Source organism: Oryx dammah, unplaced genomic scaffold (genome assembly GCF_014754425.2).
Source record: "Oryx dammah isolate SB20612 unplaced genomic scaffold, SCBI_Odam_1.1 HiC_scaffold_12, whole genome shotgun sequence".
Classification (NCBI taxonomy): Eukaryota; Metazoa; Chordata; class Mammalia; order Artiodactyla; family Bovidae; genus Oryx; species Oryx dammah.
The window spans coordinates 53,840,482-53,861,369 of record NW_024070196.1 but is presented as its reverse complement, the minus strand read 5'-3'; the positions used below and the strand labels follow the sequence as shown (position 1 = coordinate 53,861,369).

The following is a 20,888-nucleotide window of genomic DNA, read 5'->3' as shown; positions in this document are numbered from 1 at the left end:
TCAGGGAGCTCTGTCCCCACTGTGGTGTGGGCATCAGGGAGCTCTGTCCCCCTTTGTGGTGTGGGCATCGGGGAAGCTCTGTCCCCCCTGTGGTATGGGCACTGGGGAGCTCTGTCCCCCCTGTGGTGTGGGCATCAGGGAGCTCTGTCCCCCCTGTGGTGTGGGTATCGGGGTGCCCTGCCCCAACCAGGGTTCAGGTTAGTGCCTGACAACTAAACTGGCCACAGCCCTGGAGGCAGAACGTGGGGAGAGTGACAACCCCAAGCTTGAGCATTTCTAGGCTTGTACTTAGTGCCTCCTGAGCAACTGCTGCTAAGTAGCAGAACTGTTATGAACAAGGTCCCTTAAGGAGCTTAACCCTCATCTGGTCAGTGATTATTTTTAAGGATTTTTCACACCAGGCAAGCTGAAGAAGTATGTCTCAGCTGGGTACTGAGTAACTCAGAAATGAAAAACCTGACCCTCCTAGTTATGATGCCTTTAAGCCATGATTGTTTTACTTGTCACTGCTCTTCCCAACTGTATACATTTATAAGGAATGCAGGGTTTTTTCCCAAGTGGTTAAATCAGAAACTCGTATCATGGAGACCCTCACCATTATTTTTCAGGGATAATTATCTCGGTTAAGACACGTTCAGAACGGCAACTGTTAAGGTTAAAACAGATAAACATACAACTGGCCACCAAGATACAGCACCTTGAATTCAGCTGCTCTGAGAAGGTAAGAAGGCGCTTGGGAAAACACCCTCTGTTTACAGATTGTTCTCTCCCAGCCAGGCCTCTGCTCTCGTGGGGCTGTTAGCCCAGAGCCCTGCTTCCCTGGGTCAGGCTTCCTGGTCCTTTCAGATTCAGCTCAGGCACTGCCTCCACCTCTGCAGGTTCGCCAGGAACCCCCCTGCTCTAGTGTCTCTCCTCTCTGCTGTCACTACTGGGCCCCGACTAAGTGATTTCCATGAGGAGTGTGGTTTTCATTCAGCTCTGTGGCCCAGTATGTGCCTGGGGAGGCTCAGAAGGTAAATTCGGTTGTCTGCTTTTGTAATAACAGGAACAAGAAATTGAGAGACTTAACAAGCTATTGAGACAGCATGGACTTCTCGGGGAGGTGAACTAGACGCACACCTTCTCCAGCTCAAAGGGATGACCTGCCTCATGGGCTTGTGACAAGGAAGACAGCCGCCCCTCTGGGGCCATGTTGGGGAGAGATCTGGTTTGATGGCTTTGCCTCACTGCTGCCGGCTCGGATCCTGGGGGACACAGCCTTTTAGAGGCTCTATTTCTTCCTTGGTGTGACTGAGAATGTCCCACCCCACACTGTGTAACAAATGTATCATAAACTATATTTTTTCTCATGTTGAACACTTTACTCTTGCTTGAAAATGAACAAGCTGGACAATTACTAGCTGTATATAAAATTTAATCTCATCAAACGTACAGTTTTCACTTTTCACATGTATATTGAGGGATCAGTACATCCTTTCATATGAGCACTCTGAAAAACAAAAAAGAAAGCTATCTTAGCTATCAGCACATTCTAGAAGTCTTTTACATGTCCAAGCTGTTCTAAATAGCTAACCACAATTTCCCCCAAGGAGGCCATTCTCGAGTACCCAGCCCCCTCCTCTGCATCCTCCAGCTTTTAGCTGGCTCCACCTAGTTCTGCCACCTGACAACATTTTCCTCAGTTACTGTACAATTAATGTATAAAATAAACTCTCTCCTTCCCTCGGGCCCTCCTACTAGATCCTTTCCAGCTTCAACTGCTTGGAATCACTTGGTGGCATCCCAGACCAGCCCACTAACTGGAGAGCAAGCTAGCTCCGGTGCCTAGTACAGAAGTGGCAATTAGACCCAAGCCTCCACTGTAATTAACATGACATTTGGGGGAAGGTCCCCTTGTGAGGCCTTGTCCTCTACTCGGATGATTTTAAACAATTTGCTATTTTTGTACACATTTCAGCAGGACCTGAAAAGGAAGAAAACCTGAATGAAAAATAATATTTTAAAAATAACTCACATTTAAAGCAGGGGATGAATAAACTGGATAAACCCTTAACGCCTGCACTACTTGAAGGTCTGTCCTCGTGTCTTCTCAAAGGTGCAACTTGGTTTCCACATTTGACCTATGCGTTGAGAGTACTGGAACTGGCTAAGACCAGATGATGCCCCCTTCTAATGTCAGACCAACTAGAAGGACATTCCCGAAGGGAGACGAGAGGAGGGAAGTGAGTGGAGAGAAAGTGTGCTGGTCTGGGGGCAATCTCAAGGGTTATAATATAGTGGAATGTCTCCGAGGGACCGTGGGCCCCACACGGGCTAAATTCTGCAGATATGGTGTAGTTTCCTTATTTAACGACTTACATCAAACAAATGGGAAGAAGAAATTAAAGGGCAGCCTGGCATTGATGGTTGGCCGAGCTCTGAAGCCTGCCTCTGCAGGGGCAGACACATCCACAAAAGTAACCGCAGTGGAAATAAGAATCATCCTTTCATTTCCTGAGTTGGTCTGTAATACAAAATCAGAATAATGCAAGCCCTGCCCTCCAGTGTGTTATCAGGATAACAAAGATGGGACAAGCTTCCATGCCCTTCCTCACCCAATAGCTGTCAGTTCGTGAATCTGATAGATACATGGAGGACTCATCAGTCTAACTCAGAGAGACAGTTTTCACTCAGGTTGTCCCTCACACACTAATGTCATTCATAACTCAATTCTGACAAGAATTTTAAAGATCAAATCTAAACAAGAATGCAAATGTGAACAAAACCATTTTGTTCAGTGGAGGTTTTTCCTCTAAGTAAACGATGACTGCTAAATTGTTCTAAGAATCCAGACTGTTTAAATTTTAATTATTTTTTTACAAAATAATAAATTTCACCTATCACAGTTGAGTTTTGTCTGGCCTTGTGTCTTGTATCTTTAAAATTAGACCTACCTCAGGAAAGGAAGATGAAATTAGATTTGCAGTTACATTGACTATTTTGGCCTGTGGGTTCAATAAGGATCCGTATTTAGTCCACTTCACTTCTACCGTCAAAGCCACTGGGAGCTGGCAGGAATCCTGTACAATAATATGCCATTAATCAATTTGAGTATTATACAACCTTAAGTCAAACTTAATCTGCAGTTCAGAGTTTTAATTATAAAATGTTTCCCATATTACAAAATGTTCTGAACAAGAGAATGAATAGACTCTAGAAGTTCAGATAAAAACAGCTTAGAAGCAGCATGTATTTTAAAAGTATTCAATGCTCCAAAAAAATTTTAACAGCTAAAGCATAATTTTTCCAGCCCTTCCTGTTTCTAAAGAGACCAGCATTACCTGGAAGTTGTACCCCCAACTATGGACCCTCCCGGGCCCCGACAGGTCTAACTGCACCCACCCACTCAGAGATTCTTTAGGAAAGGAGTTGGCATGGGGGGAGGAGGAGGAAAGGGAATATAGAATTGTTAACAGTCAGAAGTGAAGCCTGACTGCATATCATGTTAAAATGTACTTAGAGGAAATTCAAGTCCTTTCTTTTCGCTTATCTGATTTCACTGGTTGGCAATTAAGATGTTACATCGGGGTATACAGGCGCTGTCTTAAGTTTTCAAAGAAGTTAACTCTCATTCTCAGTCGAGGGCACTGGTGCCACAATGGAGCTGCCCAGTGCAGGCCTGGACACTGGGAGCTGGGCCTGAGACCTCTGCCCCAGGGTCTTTGCTCAGCCCTAAGGGGAACATGTGAAGGGGGCCTTCCAGACCTCTTTCCTGTCTTTACAGTTTCTTCAGTTGGCAAATGTGTTAAAGCTGCCTGATAGGGAGATGGAATTCCACTGGAGTCTTCTACTTTTTGTCTATGTATGTGTGAAATTTTTCCACAATGAAAAGTTTTTTAAAATATATTTCTTTGGGGCATGCAAAGCTAGCATACTTGTTAAATTTGGTGCCGGCTGAAAAGGCAAGGGTGGCAGGCTCAAAAATCCTTGAGAATATCCTGTCATTAGAAGATGCAACACGCAGCTGGTGTCAACTGTGCCCAGCAGATGCCCTCGTGTCGGCTCTGCCTAGAAGGCTGGGATGAAACCCGCCCAGGCCCTCTAAGCTCCCGACTGGCACAGACCCCGACAGTGCTTGCGTCCATTCTGCTGCCTCTCCCGCCACAACTTGTGTCTTCCCTTCTGAGGCAGAAGTAACAACTGGACATCTTAACCCACCTGCGAGAAGCTGGGAGCAAACTGCCTGGTTCACTGAGGCAGCAGAGCTGAGCCAAGACTTAGCTGAACTGCAGGGACTGAGTAATCACGGGTCTCTGCTGGGGACTCAGTGGGGATGATGGGATCGGAGCTAGTCCTCACCCCATTGTCCCCATGCTATAAATGTGCTAAGCAGATAATGAGAGGCCTGAAGAAACGGTGACAAGAAAAAGCCGGGCAATTAAAGGATAAAGATGGAGAGCACGCCTCAGCTGACGGGGCCAGCCCACACTGACTGCGGAGACAAAAGAAAAAGGTGGGCAGGAGAACCACATGTGATCTGGAACCTATTTGTAGGATGTCAATTTCCATTAAACTCTTCTGGGAACTTTAGAATTGAAAGCTCTCATGGGTGGAGTGCTTTTATAGACCAGGGAACAATGGATAGGACAGCTCTGCAGATGGGAGGAAGTCTTACTGAAACAGTCCTAACACTTCACCTATCGTATCATGATACCCAGAGAAACCTTGCATAACACCAACAGGAACAGGATGGTGACTGGTAGTGGTCCCCATTTATAGAGACCACTAGGCACCATTAATATTACCCGATTTTAACTCTCAACAAGCCCTGAGGACAGTAATACAGCTATGAGGAAAAAGAGGCTCAAACTGGTAAGATTGCTGGCTGAATCACTGCTAACTAGGGGCAAAATCAGTATTCAAGATCCAGGCCCATCTGATAACAAAGTCCAAACTCCCACCCACAGCCACTCACCCCCTCAACAGGTGCCCCCTGCCTCCGTCTCCCCACAGTGAGAGGGGCAGGTGCACGCTGGAGACTACTAGCAAGTGGCCTTCAGCTTCTCCCCCTTTACCTTCACATGTGACGTCTGGGTGATGAAATAGACGGGCACCCAGTCCAGCACATCCTGGGCCTGGGAATTTCCAAAAGGGGCCACATAGTCTGGGAAGCCCTGACCCTTCAGCAGGCTCTTCATCTTCTGCGCCACCAGCCGACATGTGAGAGCTTTGGTCAGTCTTTTGGGAAGGAGAATGAGGTCAAATGAGGTGATTGTTCAAACCTACAGTTTTTTCTTTTCTTAATAAATGTCAAGGTTATGTTTAATGATGACATTTCTCTAGCACAAAAAAGTACTAAAAATAAGAAACAAGGGCATCTGTCTCAGGTATTAGACATCTTTATGTTACATCTGCCAAATACCTCACTTTAATACAGTATTCAGTTCAGTCACTCAGTCATGTCTGACTCTTTGCGACCCCATGAATCACAGCACGCCAGGCCTCCCTGTCCATCACCAACTCCCAGAGTTCATTCAAACTCATGTCTATCGAGTCGGTGATGCCATCCAGCCATCTCATCCTCTGTCGTCCCCTTCTCCTCCTGCCCCCAATCCCTCCCAGCATCAGAGTCTTTTCCAATGAGTCAACTCTTTGCATGAGGTGGCCAAAGTATTGGAGTTTCAGCTTCAGCATCAGTCCTTCCAGTGAACACCCAGGACTGATCTCCTTTAGGGTGGACTGGTTGGATCTCCTTGCAGTCCAACGGACTCTCAAGAGTCTTCTCCAACACCACAGTTCAAAAGCATCAATTCTTCGGTGCTCAGCTTTCTTCACAGTCCAACTCTCACATCCATACATGACCACTGGAAAAACCATAGCCTTGACTAGACGGACCTTTATTGGCAAAGTAATATCTCTGCTTTTCAATATGCTATCTAGGTTGGTCATAACTTTCCTTCCAAGGAGTAGGCGTCCTTTAATTTCATGGCTGCAATCACCATCTGCAGTGATTTTGGAGCCCCCCAAAATAAAGTCTGACACTGTTTCCACTGTTTCCCCATCTATTTGCCATGCAGTGATGGGACCAGATGCCATGATCTTAGTTTTCTGAATGTTAAGCTTTAAGCCAACTTTTTCACTCTCCTCTATCACTTTCATCAAGAACAGTGTTAGTACCCATAATATCTCTGATTACAGAATACTGTACCTGCAGTGTTTTTTTTTTATTTTTACATTCCTCAACAATACACATATTCTTTCTAGTTTATTTTCTCACTCTCCAAAAAGGAGATTATTTGAAGTTAAAGTGTCTCACTTTGTGAAATTTTGGTTAGCCAGGGAGATGAATCCAAAACAAAGTTTCCCAAACTGTATTCCATGGAGAAGCTCTGTACAAGAAGGGTTCCATGGCCAAACATTTGAGAAATATTACATACCCATGTCCCCGTTGAAGTATACTGACATTACTAAGGACTCTGAGAAGTGCTTACTTGGTAAGGAATCATGTTTTGAACTTTAATTTGGTGTTTCTCAAAATATTAAACCACAGACTTACCCCTGCTGACATGTATAGAAATGTATCCCCACAGAACCTCCTTTCAGAAATGCTAATCTAACATGATCAGAATAAATGTAAATGGTGAATTTTGGTCTAACCAAAATAATGATGTAGATACCCTGGGGAGATATAAGGATGGGAAGCAAGTGGCTTGTGGGGTAGGGGACCAAAAGAGAAAGAGCCAAATCTTCATCTCCCATAGTGGGAACTCAAATAAATAGTCATAAGAAAATAAACAAGGATTTGCTGTTGCTGCTAAGTTGCTTCAGTCGTGTCTGACTCTGTGCGACCCCACAGACGGCAGCCCACCAGGCTCCCCCATCCCTGGGATTCTCCAGGCAAGAACACGAGTGGGTTGCCACTGCCTTCTCCAATGCATGAAAGTGGAAAATGAAAGTGAAGTCGCTCAGTCGTGTCTGACTCTTAGCGACCCCATGGACTGCACCCTATCAGGCTCCACTGTCCATGGGATTTTCCAGGCAAGAGTACTGGAGTGGGGTGCCATTGCCTTCTCCGATAATAACCTATAATGGAAAAGAATCTGAAAAGAATATAACTGAATAACTTTGCTTTACACCTGAAACATTATAAATCAACTTTATACCTGAATAAAAAAATAAAAACAAAAGTCACAAAACCAGAAAAATGAAGAAGAAGCATTATATATGGGTTATTTAAAAATTTGGGGCCCCAAGCCAGTAGCTCTGCTGCGCAGCTCCCTTAGCGGTTGCCACCGCTGGAGACGGTTGGAAGAACCGTTGTGGGAGTGCTACCCGAGGCAGGCGACTTCTACTTCCTCACAGCCAGGCCCCGTGAGCACCGGAGTTGGCACTACTGTCGCCCGACAGGGATTTAAATCAAACGGTATTGAGATGGATTGGGTTATGAAACATAATGGTCCAAATGACACTAGTGATGGGACAGTACGACTTCGTGGACTGCCATTTGGTTGCAGCAAAGAGGAAATAGTTCAGTTCTTTCAAGGGTTGGAAATCGTGTCAAATGGGCTAACATTGACGATGGACTACCAGGGGAGAAGCACAGGGGAGGCCTTCGTGCAGTTTGCTTCAAAGGAGATAGCAGAAAATGCTCTGGGGAAACACAAGGAAAGAATAGGGCACAGGTATATTGAGATCTTCAGAAGAAGCAGGAGTGAAATCAAAGGATTTTATGATCCACCAAGAAGATTGCTGGGCCAGTGACCAAGACCATATGATAGACCAATAGGAGGAAGAGGGGGTTATTATGGAGCTGGGCGTGGAAGTATGTATGACAGAATGCGACGAGGAGGTGATGGATATGATGGTGGTTATGGAGGTTTTGATGACTATGGTGGCTATAATAATTATGGCTATGGAAATGATGGCTTTGATGACAGAATGAGAGATGGAAGAGGTATGGGAGGACATGGTTATGGTGGAGCTGGTGATGCAAGTTCGGGTTTTCATGGTGGTCATTCTGTACATATGAGAGGATGCCTTTTCGTGCAACTGAAAATGATATTGCTAATTTCTTCTCACCACTAAATCCAATCCGAGCGCATATTGATATTGGAGCTGATGGCAGAGCAACAGGAGAAGCAGATGTAGAGTTTGTGAAACATGAAGATGCGGTAGCTGCCATGTCTAAAGATAAGAATAACATGCAACATCGATACATTGAACTTTTCTTGAATTCAACTCCTGGAGGTGGCTCTGGACTGGGAGCTTCTGGAATGGGAGGCTACGGCAGAGATGGAATGGATAATCAGGGAGGCTATGGATCTGCTGGAAGAATGGGAATGGGGAACAGTTACAGTGGAGGGTATGGTACTCCTGATGGCTTGGGTGGTTATGGCCGTGGTGGTGGAGGCAGTGGCGGTTATTACGGGCAAGGTGGCATGAGTGGAGGTGGATGGCGTGGGATGTACTAAAAGCATAACCACACATAGAAAAGTCCTGACAACAGCATCTGGTCTACTAGACTTTCTTACAGAATTACTTTCTTTTGTATTTTAAGAACTTTATAATGACTGAAGGAATGTGTTTTCAAAATATTATTTGGTAAAGCAACAGATTGTGATGGGAAAATCTGTTTTCTGTAGGTTTTATTTGTTGCATACTTTGACTTAAAAAAATAAATTTTTATATTCAAAAAAATAAAAAATAAAAATAAAAATTTGGGGACAAATTTTCAAAAACTCAACCATAAGAGTTGAAAGTGATTGCCTCTGGGATTCTGGGATAGGGAAAATGAAGGTTAAGAAGTGCTGTCTTTAGAACAAGCCACACAGAGCTGTTCAACATTTTACATTATGTTTGACAATAAAAAGATAAAACATACAAAACCTTGATATTTTTACTCTGCCATATCTGATAAGCAAAAAGGGTTTTAACAATTTTCCTTTGAATCATGACAAATAGTTTATGGTTATGAGAATTAAAATTAGAAAACCAGAAACTGCATCATTGTAAAATAAATTATTGTTACTATTGCTGCTACCCACTAATAATATGCTAATGAGCTTGTCCGCTGATGCAGAGTTTTGATTAAAATGAGAAGGGCTAGATAACTAACAAGGACCTACTGTATAGCACAGGGAATTCTAATCAATACTCTGTAATGACCTATATGGGAAAATTAAAAAGGTGGGATATATGTATTATGACTCACTTTGCTGTATACCTGAAACTAACACAACATTGTAAATTAACTATACTCCAATAAAAATCATATATATATATATATAAAGGTACAGTGGGAGAACACAGGGCAAACAATGGGAAGAGTAAGAATGTTTTTGGTTTTTTTGATCAATGAAAATAGGCTCCAACAGAAGCAAGTTACTCTCTTACCTGAGTTTACAGCCAGACTGCATGTTGTAACCAAATAATACTGGGGCCCGGATCCCCTCTACTGCTAAGCAGTCTTGCTCAGTTGTGCTACGAAGAAGAGTAAATTGTCCATATCTATTCGTGGTCTGAATGATCCCAGACATTCATAGAAGGTTAAGGGAGTTGCCCAGTACTGAAGCAGCAGATTCTTAGGAGATGGTGTCACATGTGTGACACCCTCAGAGACCCCATGGACTGTAGCCTTCCAGGCTCCTCCGTCCATGGGATTTTCCAGGGAAGAATACTGGAGTGGGGTGCCATTGCCTTCTCTGACGAGATCTGAGTGAGACCCAAATATCCCTTCTCTGGGCCTTGGGGATTTTGACAGTTATTTCCCAGGAGAAGGAAAAATAGTTGTAACTATTTTCCTTGATTAGGAGAGCCTCAGAAGAAAAATTCTCAGAAACTGGCCCTTCAAAATTAATTCTACATTTTCAAAACCACTAATTTAACAGTCTCAGTTAAGTGTAAAATTAAATACCTCTAAACGTCTGTCAACCCTTCTGTCTGAAGACTTTCACTGTAAGACACTGCCAGTCCCCTGGGCCATGCTGTCCCACCCCATCAGGCTCCACACAGCCCTGCCTGCTGTACAGGCCAAGCCCCCCAGAGGCAGCTCTGGCCGAGACCAGCCTCTCCAGCCCTCAGGATCCTCAGCAATCAGGAGAAGTGCAGCCCACATGCACGGACAGGGAAATGAAGCTTCTCTATAGAGCCAAAAAGGATATCCCTTCTGAGGCTGGAATCCGGCAACTAACAGGAGCCCCACCACATAACCAGGGTTTCCACTGAGAGGAACTGGCTTTGTGTTTTGCTGAAAGACAGTGCAGAAATGCCCCCCAAGTAATTTTCATTTTAATAAGGAAATGGCAGAGGGAAAATGAAATGGTTTTCATAATGAAATCTGGGATTACCAACCAATGAAAGAACTTCTCCCCCTACTCAGAACTATAAATATAGCTGTGGAGTGTAGGCGTACATCATGCTGTATAAGAACAAGCTCACAGGGAGGAGAAGCTTACTCCCAAGTGGAAAAGACACAAGGACTCTGGCTGGATTTTGTGACAAGCTTCCACAGGCTACATGTGAGCCCTTTGTTCCAAACAAATGGTTGTAGTAATACTTCTAATTTGAGATTTTTTTTCACTAATTCATGATTTCTTTATACTTGGCAATTACTGATACTTATATGAAAACTGATCAAACTTACCTGAATAAAATAAATTTCAAACTTTTGCTGGAGTGGAACCATTGCACTGCTCACTGCTCCCAGAAGAAGAAAGAGATCAGCTTTTATTACCTCACCTGCATCTGTATATGTGAGGCTGTATGTCACCTAAAAACAAAAGGATACTTCAGATACACCTGTTCCCAACATGTTTCCATAGCTGTATTAATAACTCACATTAAAAAAATATACATCTAGGAGGCTATCCCTTCCCACTTCTCATGCAGAGAGAGAAACGTGTCTTTCCTGTCCAACCGGATTATGGGAGGTATTAACTCAGCATCAGCCCCCACTGACAGGGGCATCTGAGCCTTTCCATGCCCAGTCATAGAAGGTACAAGTCAGCTGGCCTGAGCAGAATGTAAGCAGCCTATCTCTGCAGATAAATGTGTTAAAACAACAGCAGTAGCAACAAATTATGATGTATGCTTATAAGTCATGAGGTTTGTGGAGAAAATCACATGTGATTACTTCAGGGACAAAGAAGTAACCTCTGATGAGACAGAATAAAGGCAAGCAGGCGGCCAAGACAAGAAAAGCAATACCATCGATGGGCCAGAGGGTGGCCAGTTACCCCTCAGGACCACACCTGGCTTGAGTCGGCCACAGACAGTGAACTTTCAAAGCCAAACTGGGTGCCTACCTCAAGAACGACGTTAGTGCAGATTTTAATATGCCCCGCCTCAACAACACCCTGCTTTGATACCCTCAGTATTTCCGTGTCTTCCAGTCGGGTTAGTGTTTTATTTAGAGATCGAATGACGATGGACTGAACCGTGATAGGGACCTGCAAAGTAAAGTCCTGGGTTACCAAATACACACCTGAACAGAGAAAGTTACTGGGTAAAAACAGTGTAAAACTTGAAACACACCTCCAGATACACTGCCAAGGAGGGAAAAGCACGGTATAGAACAATATGCATACTAGAATTCCACACTTGCACAAACACAAATATTTCTGCACACATTCACATAGAAAATATCTGAGATGGATGTAACCAAAATGTTAAGTGATTACCCCTGAAAACGTTCACACAAAAACATGCACACAAATGTTCACAGCAGCATTCATAACAGCCCCAAACTGAAAGTAACCCCAATGTCCATCAACTGATGAATGAACAAATAAAAGGTGGTCTAGCCCTACAAAAGGATATTGTCCATAAAAAGAATCATCCATAAAAAGGAATGACGCACTAACACATGCAACAGCATAGATGAATCCTGAGAACACGGCGCTAAGGGAAAGAAGCCAGATACACAGGACCACGTACTGTATGATCCCATCTGTATGAAATGTCCAGAACAGGCAAATCCACAGAGACAGAAAGTACATACAGTGGTTGCCAGGGGCAGGGGGAGAAGGCTGGGGAAGAATGAAGAGTGACAGCTGATGAGCACAGGGTTTCTTTTTGGGGTGGTGAGAATGTTCTGGAATTAGATAATGGTGATGACTGCATAACCTTGCTAATATACCAAAACCCATTGAATTGTACACTTTAAAATGGTAAGTTTTATGGTAAGTGAATTATATCCCAAACACACACACACACACCTCCCATCATGCCATCAAAGGCACACGTACACTCTCACCTCCAACCACAGCTCCTACTGATAGATGCACTTGCTCTCTATACATATGTACACATTCTTCACAGAGTCCCAGAATCCATCCTCCTAAACCCCCACCACCTCTCTGAATATATGCTTGACCCAGTTTATACACAACTTCTACACATACCCTTATACACACACATATTCGTGGTGGGGTCATGAGGAAGAAAAATAGAAACAACTTTTTTAAGCAGAATCAAGAAACCCTGGTTAGATCAACGCTACTAAAGGACATTTTTCACTTATGGCCATCGCCAGTGGAGTGACAGAGCACCAAGCAATCCTTTCAATGGCTTGAACCTCTGGATATTTTGGCCTCTTTGTATCATGAGACAAGTCTGACGTTTGCTCTAAATCTCTGCTCTTAGAAACCACTGTTTAGGAGGGAACCCAACTTGTGTCCGTTTGTTTATATTGCTTTGACCTTTGCCCTCAACCATGTACTATGCTGATTATAATTCAAAATTACTAAGTATTTAAGGTGTCATTTTATAGATAAACAGGTAGTTCTTATGTCTCTGTTCCCATGACCAAGAAGACCTGCAACTGTCCCTTGATAGTCAAACCTCTAATACAAGAAACATGATATTGTTCAAACGCAAAGGTGAGCTGTCATGCGACAGAGCTGCAGGTTGGCAACTCCAGTCACCACAAAGAAAGTCCTCTGAATAACAGGAGTTCCACACTACTGGTTAATTAGCTATAGGGTAATTAGCTCTTATGAAAGTCATCAAAAGATGACCCTGGATTCCTTTATCTGAAATGCCCTGATTCAGCAATGATATACTGTGTTCCAAGCAAGCGCCATCCCCGTGGAATGTGGGTGTGACTGGCAGAAAGCGGAGGGCTCAGTTTAAACTAGCTTTGTAAAGACAGAGAAGAGTGTAAGCGGCAAGAACTGCGCGAGGCTGTCACCGTGCATTCAGTCATGAGAACAAAAATGGGAGGGCTGCTCTGGTTTCCTGAATGTCCTATTCAATCATATCCCATGCCCAAACTAACCACTGGCAAAGAACTAAAGCCCACTTAGCAACAAAACTACAGGGCCATGACAATCTTTTGTTGATGGTTCAACAAATACTGACAACAATTCCAAGCAATCACAATGAGCTTTGATTAGTGGGAAGACTGGATCCAACTTTTATATTCTTGATCCTCTAACAGACTTTGGAAGCTGCATTAAAAAAAAAAAAATTAGACACATCCATGATATTAGGTGACGTCCTTCGGAGCTTTGAGGCCACACAGATCTGAGCTGGAAGTCCCAGACTGCTGTGGCTTGACTGCGTGGCCACAGGATACAAAGAAAGAATGTGTGAGAAACTTCTATCCTGGGGCTTGGCACATGGTAGAGCTGGTCCAGTCATCACTAAGAATAATGTCTCTGGAGCCAGATAGCGTGGCTTCTTATTCCAGCTCTGTACTCCCCCGCTGTGTAGCCTCGGGCAAACTAATTCATCTCTCTGTGACCCACGTGCCAGAGAGTGCCAACAACAGGACCTGCCTCCTAGGATCACTGGGACAACCAAAGGACTGCAGACACACCGAGCACTTGGAACAGCACTTGGCACACAGCATGTGCCTTTGAGTAAAGTCCCATTATTCCTCACAATCGGTCTTCCCTACTTGACTGAACCAATCCTTAGTCATTCAATTAACACCCAACCCATGAAGGGCCCAGTACCTTCCAGGCACGCCTTAGCACCAACGCTGTATGGTGGACAGGGCAGCTGCCCCCAGAGACAGTTCAACTTTGAATGGTATAATAAATGCACTTTTTAGGACTTCCCTGGCAGAATCCGCCTGCCAATACAGGGAACATGGGTTCGATCCCTGGTCCAGGAAGATTCCACATCCCATGGGGCAACTAAGCCCATGTACTGAAACCCTTGGGCCCATGCTCTAGAGCCCAGCAGCCACAATAAGAAGCCACTGCAATGAGAAGCCCTCCACACCACAACTAGAGAGTAGCTCCTGCTTGCTGCAACTAGAGAAAGCCCATGTAAGGCAATGAGGACCCAGCATAGCCAAAAATTTTAAAATATAAATAACTTTTTAAAAAGTACTTTCTTAGTGATCAGAGGTATTTGAGAGCTAGTCTATTATATGATTCTCAAACTGGGTCCCTGGGAGCTGTAGTGTTCCTCACAAGGGACCAGAAAGGAGAAAAATGGGGAAGTTGGGCAGGTAAAGGGTTTCTGACCCACCTCTGCTCCAACCAGGGGCTTTGGATTCAATCGTATTACATACTAGGTAGGCTCTGCTTAAGATTTCACTTGAAGAAGCACTGTAACTAAAATAAGTTTGAAAGCACCTTCACAGATGAGGAGATCCAGGGCCACACACAGTAGTGTGGAGTCCAAGGTCAGACGACTATCCCTTTCTAAACGTCTACCTCACAAGTTTGTGTCCAGAGACGTAATGAACTCAGTCACAGCAGGTACCGTGGTCTGCAGCTTCCTGCGCAACAGACGCCTTACCCAGAGCCGGACCTCACATTATGCGCATTCTCTCCCTCAAGCCTCTGGGGCAGACACTACCATCCACCCACTTGCAACTGGGGAGACTGAGGCAGGTGTCATATGAGAAAATAACAGCAAAGCTGAGTTTTGAACCAAGGCCAACCAATTCCACAGGCTCTGGGAGCCAAGGTCAATGCTTTGACCTCCTTGGGGACTGTGGTATTCACAGGGAGGAGCAGGGTACAACCCCAAGAACAAGAACAACCCCATCATCTTTCTCTCTGACATTGCTGCAAAGAGACCGCAGCCTCCTGACCACGGCTCTCCAGGGCCATCAGCTGGGGCCACGGCTTTGACTAGAACCCACCTGCAACTCAACCCTGGAAGCTATACTGACTGCTCATCTCCTACACAGGTGTGTACGTTCACTGGGCACAAGATTTCTTGCTATCTTCTACACTGGACAGACAGCATCCTGGGAGCTAGCCAGCCCTCGTGACAAGAGGCCAAGAAGATATCAAGGGATGCCCAGAAGGCACAGAGGCCAATCACACCCCTTGTCAGTCAAGACACCTAGGCCACTTAAACATGAACAAGTGTGGACTACAAAAACTAAAGGAATTGGAAAGTATGACCCTTTCACGATAATAAAAGAATGGTCTACCTAAGGAATTTCCCTATTTCATTTCTGCTTGCTTTTTGGCAAATGTTTTTGTTACTGGCAGTAAGGTACCTTTCCAGCTGTTAGTGTATTCATTTCAAAGGGCTCTAAGGTAAGACAATAAGTCCATTATGTATTCTTACCTCTATTCCTGAACCAGGCACCTAGATAAAAAAGAACAACAAATTTTGTTAGGTACAACAAAAAGAAGCACTGTTGTTGCTTTTTCAGATGGTGCATTAAAGGGCATATTCCATTAAAGACTTCTCAAAGAGAAAAACAGAATTTCCTTAATCAAAGCTTGCCACCCATATATTTTTGTATCTGTGTCATCATAAAAGAGGTAACTTTACATTTTCCTTCTATATTCATTTCCTTCAGACTGGGAGCTCCATAACACAGCCCAACAGAGAGTGTCTCAGGAAGCCTCCAGGCTTCAGTGTAATTAGCCATTGTTTTTCACATTACCATCAGTGACATAACACTGTAGAGAAGACAAGCTCCCCTCCTCTGGTCACTTGCGCTGTGCCTGTCCTCATGGGAAGGACAGCATCGCCTGCCCAGGTGGCTCCACAGTCTCCTGGTCTTCCTGTCTCTAGCCCGAGCCCCCTGGAGGCCAGGCTCCTGACTCACCAGCATGGCCGGGGCTCTCTTCCTGAAGGGCTCTGCCGCCCTCCATTCCTGTCCCTACACCCCCAATCCCACTTGTCCAACCACAAGAGGCCCTATTAGGCCAATGGGAGCTTTTGGGGAAGGGGTTGAGTAGACATGTCTCGGGGTAGGGGCTCTGAGATGAAAGAGAATTGTGCCTGCATGCCTGGGGGACTGTTTACAGGACCACTGCTAGGGTTCACATGAACTGGAAGAATTCACAGGCGTAGATGGCTGACTTCAAGGAAAGAAAGAGGGAAAGGGTGGGAAGAGGAAAAGATTAAACTTGATTCTGAAAAGTGAAGTTCAGATGAATACAGATGCCATGGAACCCCTCACCCCCTGCCACCATCACCACACTCCCCTCTCAGTAGAAGGAAATCAGAAGGGGATGGGGGCTTTCACAATACCATACGATTTTTAATCACTGAAAAATGTCTTCTCCCCTTGCAACCCTCCATGTCACCCACCAAGTGGGCCAGTGGCCTCTCGCATCTATTCAGTTCAGGCTTCAGTCACCACATCCAGGAATAAAGGGCCGCTTCTCTTTCTCCAGCAAACCTATTTCCTGTCCTTTCCTGGGTATTTATTTTATCTGCCAATCAGAAATATAACTTTTTGGTGCTAGTATGATCATTTCTGTGACAGACATCGTTAGATGTTTTTATAATTCTGAAAGTTTTGGTTATTAATAAAGGTTTTTTTAAATTCAGGAGACAGACATTAGTGGTTACCATCAATGTGAATGAATGCAAAAAAGAAAAAAATGAAAGCAAATTATGAGCTAACTATATAAAAATAAAAATTATTTTAAGTGATTATTTCAATATCTTTGGTATCAGTACACCAAAGAACTGGAGAAGAAAAATTCTGTGTGTCAATCATGTACTGCAATGATTCTCTACTTGTCATATTTTAAAAGGGTACAAAGAACAGAAAATAAACCCAATGAATTGAGTTTTACCTCAAAATAATTCTTACCCTCAAAATTTTAGGGCTGCTGTAATAAGCCATGCTCAGGGTTTCCATTTCTTCACAATGTTCCAAATTTATCTTCCTGGTGCACTTAACAGCTTGGTTAACCAGAAATGCTGGAAATCATAACATTCCCAAGGGAAAAGGAAAAAAAAAATTAAAAAGAAAAATTTCTAACTAAGAAATTGTAATCTAAGTAAAACTGCAAAGTTATGACATGTATACAATTATGCTTCAGATAGAGTATAAAAAATTATTTTTCAAATATGTAATATAGTCACATGATTCAAAATTCAGAAAAAGATTTGAGGAGTTGTCTCCCTCCAACCCCTAACCCCCAGCAGCCACCAGTCCTCTTCCCCAGAGAGAGTCTGCACGAAGTTTCTTGTGTATCTTTCTGGAAATACCCTATGATATTTTCAGAAAGTTTATGTGTGTGTCTGTGTGTGTATACACACACACTTTTTTTTAAAGTATTTCTTTCCCCTTTTGGAAACAAACTCACAACATATATCTCCCCTTTGTCTTTTTTACTGAGCAACGTATCTTGGAGTTCAGTCTCCCTCAGTATGAAGAGCTTCCTCCTCCTCTTTGTAGGGGTAACTCGTATCCTATTACAGACACACCATAATCTATCCAACCAGTTCCCCACTAATGGAAGTTGTCTCCAGTTTTGTTCTAACAATGCTGCAATCTATCATTTTGCATGTGGGCCAGAGTTTCTGTAGGACCAACTTCTAGAAGTAGAGCAGCTAAGTTAAAGGGCATATTTGCCTGCAATTTTGATGTACGTTGCCCAAGAGCCCTTCACCAAGGCTGTACCAATTTTCAGTCCCACCAGCAATATAGACAAGCACCTACTTCTCCACAGCATTAAATTTCTTTACGTTCTGCAACCCATTCGGTGGAAATGGTATCTCAGTTTGGTTCTAAATTACACTGCTCCTACTGTGTGAGCAAGGTTAAGCCTCTTCAACAGAACACATTTTCCTTCATATAGCAAGTGTTGCTTCCTTAGACCACACGCTATCTTCCACAGCTTAGTGGGCTTCTGCATAGTGAGGCTGGCTAAGGACAGGAGAGCCAGGTCTATTGCCTTCTGCTGCCAAGAGCAGTTACTCCAGAGTCTACGATGCTCCTGAAGGAGAAGCAGGACCCGTGGGAGGCAGCTGCGTGAGTTGCATCCCTGCTTCACCACTGCCTGAGTAAGAAATTGATCTTTTTTCTCAGTTTCCCCATCTAAAAAATGAAGATAACGCTCCCTGAGAGGATCATCGTGAGGATCAATGGGAAAAACACATGCAAGCACTTAACACAACACCCAGCACACAGTTAATCAATGTTAGCTATTGACAAACTTTTGCTCCAGTGACAAAAGAAAAGAACTTTCCAACACCTCAAGAGTTAAAGAACTGAGTGGGCTGGTTGCAGGTAGTGAGTTCCCCATCACTACAAATGCTTAAGCAGTGACCACAGGTGGCAGAAAAGATTCTGGCACTGGGCAGGGGTGAGGGGGAGGGACTGAACTATGCAATCTTTGAAGTGTCTTTCAACTCTAAGACTCTGTTTCTAGTTACAAAGTTTGTTTATTATGATTGCTGTAAACTTAAACTAAGAACAAATGCTGTTTGCAGAGAAAAAGAAAAATGCCCACTCTCTTACCTGCAGGGTTATTATCAGTGCACAGAGATGATGTAAGGGGAGAAGGAAATCTCAAAAATGAATCTGAAGTCTGCAGATGAACCCCATACTGCAAAACAGAACAACCAACAGCTGTCAGGGTGCTACTAAGGCATCCGTTCAACACTCACTACACAGCTACTACGTGACGAGCAGCACTGCACGGATGATTAAAAAACAGATGTGGTCCCTGCCCGCAGGGAGCAAACCTCTAGCTGCCCCACTCTTTTCCTTTTAAGGCTGTGTGTTTCTGTGTATGCATGTTACAGAATTTGGAGGCTTTTTTATTCTAGGCTATTCTACTTCTATCCCACTGGAAGGTTATCTAAGAGGCTGACACAGGCGCCAGCAAGCAGGGAACAAGCCCTCTCCTTCACTAGAGCTGAGAGAATAAACTCCTGCAGTCTTTCTGGAGGGCAAGCTGGTATTGGTATTTTAAATTTCCATTCATTTTAACCAAGTTAACCCATTTATAGGAACATACTTATGGATTTAATCAGACAAAAAAATATCTATAAGAATGTTTATTGTGGATTATTTATAATAGCAAAAACTTGAAATGAATGTCTATTAGATAGTGGAATGGTTCAGTAATAAATAATGACACATCCCTGGAAGGAATACTCTGTATCAGTAAAATGCAGCTCCAACACTAGCTCCTTCCTATACCTATGTTTTCCTCAACACTTAAATGGGGACTTCACTTAAAGTGAAGTATCCTTCCCAGGGTTGTGTACAGTGATGTCTGAAGAGCTCTGCCCAGTGCCTGGCAGGTGGGAAACGCTCCAGAAATGGCCACTTTTATAGTGACATGGGAAGATGCATAAAATTGATCATGAAGAAAAAAGGAAATTTATAGCACAATGTGGATAACTAGAAATTGAATTTCTGCACAATATTATATGTATATTTTAGTAGATGCACTAAAAAACCGGGAATATACACCCATCTGTTAACAGTGATTTTCAGTGTACACAGTTTATTTGTTTTTGGCCAAGCCACATGGCTTACAGGATCTTATCTGCCCAACCAGGGACTGAACTTGGGCCATCTGCAGTGGAAACATGGAGACCCAACCACTGGCCCACCAGGGAATTTCCTTGCAGTGTGCTTTGGTTTTAATTGGAGATGGGGACCGTTCCATTTTTACTTCTGTGCTTCTATACCTTCACCTTTTAGAACTAGCACAGGCTGTTTTATACTTCTCTTTTAAAAAGATGCTTCCATATATTATGACATTTAGTCCAATTTAACACACAACATATTTAAAGGCTTATGGAGGGATGGATAACAAATACCACACATCTTCCCAAAGTCTGTAAAACTACACACAACTCTGAGAAGAGGAACCGGCCTCCAGCCTATCCACTCCGTTTCCAGCAGCATCTCTCAAGCACTTGGCTACATCTTTTGAGGTAGAGAAGAAAAAATTCTGCAGAGACCAATGAAAGCTTACCAGAGAATATATGCCTCAAAACTCTATGTTAGAATTCAACTACTCAATTTTAATTTCCATGATTTTTGATCTACAGACACAAACACTGTTTCTTGGTTTATAATATCAATTCTGTGTCTCAGGGAAGCTAGCTTACTGGGAACATACTTATAAAGACAAGATATTTATGACAGGATGAATGGACTTAAGCTCCTGGCTCACCTCATATTTTGCAGTTTGGGGAGCATCCAGTCTGGTTGAAACATCTGATTCTGTATTCAGTGAAAAACCATCAGGTGCCTTCAATTTATCAAAACTGCTTTCATCAGTCACTTCTGGATTAATAAAGGATAATGCAGGTTTATCTGTTTTTAGAAAAAGTATTTTAAATCAGTATAAAATATAATATGTATAGCATATACAGTATACATGGTATTTAGGAAACAATCTTTAGTAGCAGTAAGGCTGCTGTGAAAAAATTTAAATGTCCCTAAATATTCACTTCCCCCAAGATTTCTGGAATCTTACTAAACAGACTCCCCAGGCATAGCCTCTTTCTCTACTGTGGAAGCAAGAGTTTCTAAGGCCTGCAGGTAAACAGCACAACAGAAGCCAATGACAATCTCTTTCTCCAGCCCATGGACTCAAAGTGCATAAACCTCTCAGGCACAACTCTCTCCAGATGGCTAGGGGCATGAAAGATCCTGTTTCTACCCTCACACAGCCACCTCCAACACCCAGGACGACGATGCGCTCTGTGCGGGAGAGGTG

General features: G+C 43.6%; 2 protein-coding genes and 1 pseudogene across 6 annotated transcripts in view; 2 read left to right on the top strand and 1 right to left on the bottom strand.

The window, feature by feature from the left end:
- HVCN1 (hydrogen voltage gated channel 1) overlaps positions 1-1,354 on the top strand; it is a 33,084-nt gene extending 31,730 nt beyond the window's left edge. For 2 of the 3 annotated variants that reach the window (XM_040250734.1, XM_040250735.1), the window contains exons 7-8: positions 609-721; positions 1,046-1,354. In XM_040250734.1, the coding sequence (XP_040106668.1) occupies positions 609-721; positions 1,046-1,111 (179 nt within the window). In that variant the 3' untranslated portion in view covers positions 1,112-1,354. The remainder of the gene's footprint in view (positions 1-608; positions 722-1,045) is intronic. The other variant, XM_040250736.1, reaches the window with a different exon arrangement.
- A 43-nt stretch (positions 1,355-1,397) lies between these two features.
- Positions 1,398-20,888, bottom strand: part of TCTN1 (tectonic family member 1) — a 29,292-nt gene continuing 9,801 nt past the window's right edge. The window contains exons 4-15 of one of the 3 annotated variants that reach the window (XR_005722930.1): positions 20,340-20,482; positions 18,665-18,752; positions 17,009-17,118; positions 15,520-15,540; positions 11,283-11,426; positions 10,622-10,747; positions 10,140-10,225; positions 9,373-9,513; positions 5,055-5,217; positions 2,934-3,059; positions 2,015-2,503; positions 1,398-1,489 (exon numbers count right to left, since the gene is read on the bottom strand). Coding sequence is in view for 2 of the 3 variants with exons in the window: in XM_040250681.1 (XP_040106615.1) it covers positions 2,360-2,503; positions 2,934-3,059; positions 5,055-5,217; positions 9,373-9,513; positions 10,140-10,225; positions 10,622-10,747; positions 11,283-11,426; positions 15,520-15,540; positions 17,009-17,118; positions 18,665-18,752; positions 20,340-20,482 (1,292 nt within the window). In the remaining variant the exon portion in view is untranslated. Of the gene's footprint in view, positions 1,964-2,014; positions 2,504-2,933; positions 3,060-5,054; positions 5,218-9,372; positions 9,514-10,139; positions 10,226-10,621; positions 10,748-11,282; positions 11,427-15,519; positions 15,541-17,008; positions 17,119-18,664; positions 18,753-20,339; positions 20,483-20,888 lie in introns of all 3 variants that reach the window. The other 2 variants (XM_040250681.1, XM_040250682.1) reach the window with 2 other exon arrangements.
- On the top strand, positions 7,386-8,676 carry LOC120871060 (annotated as a pseudogene).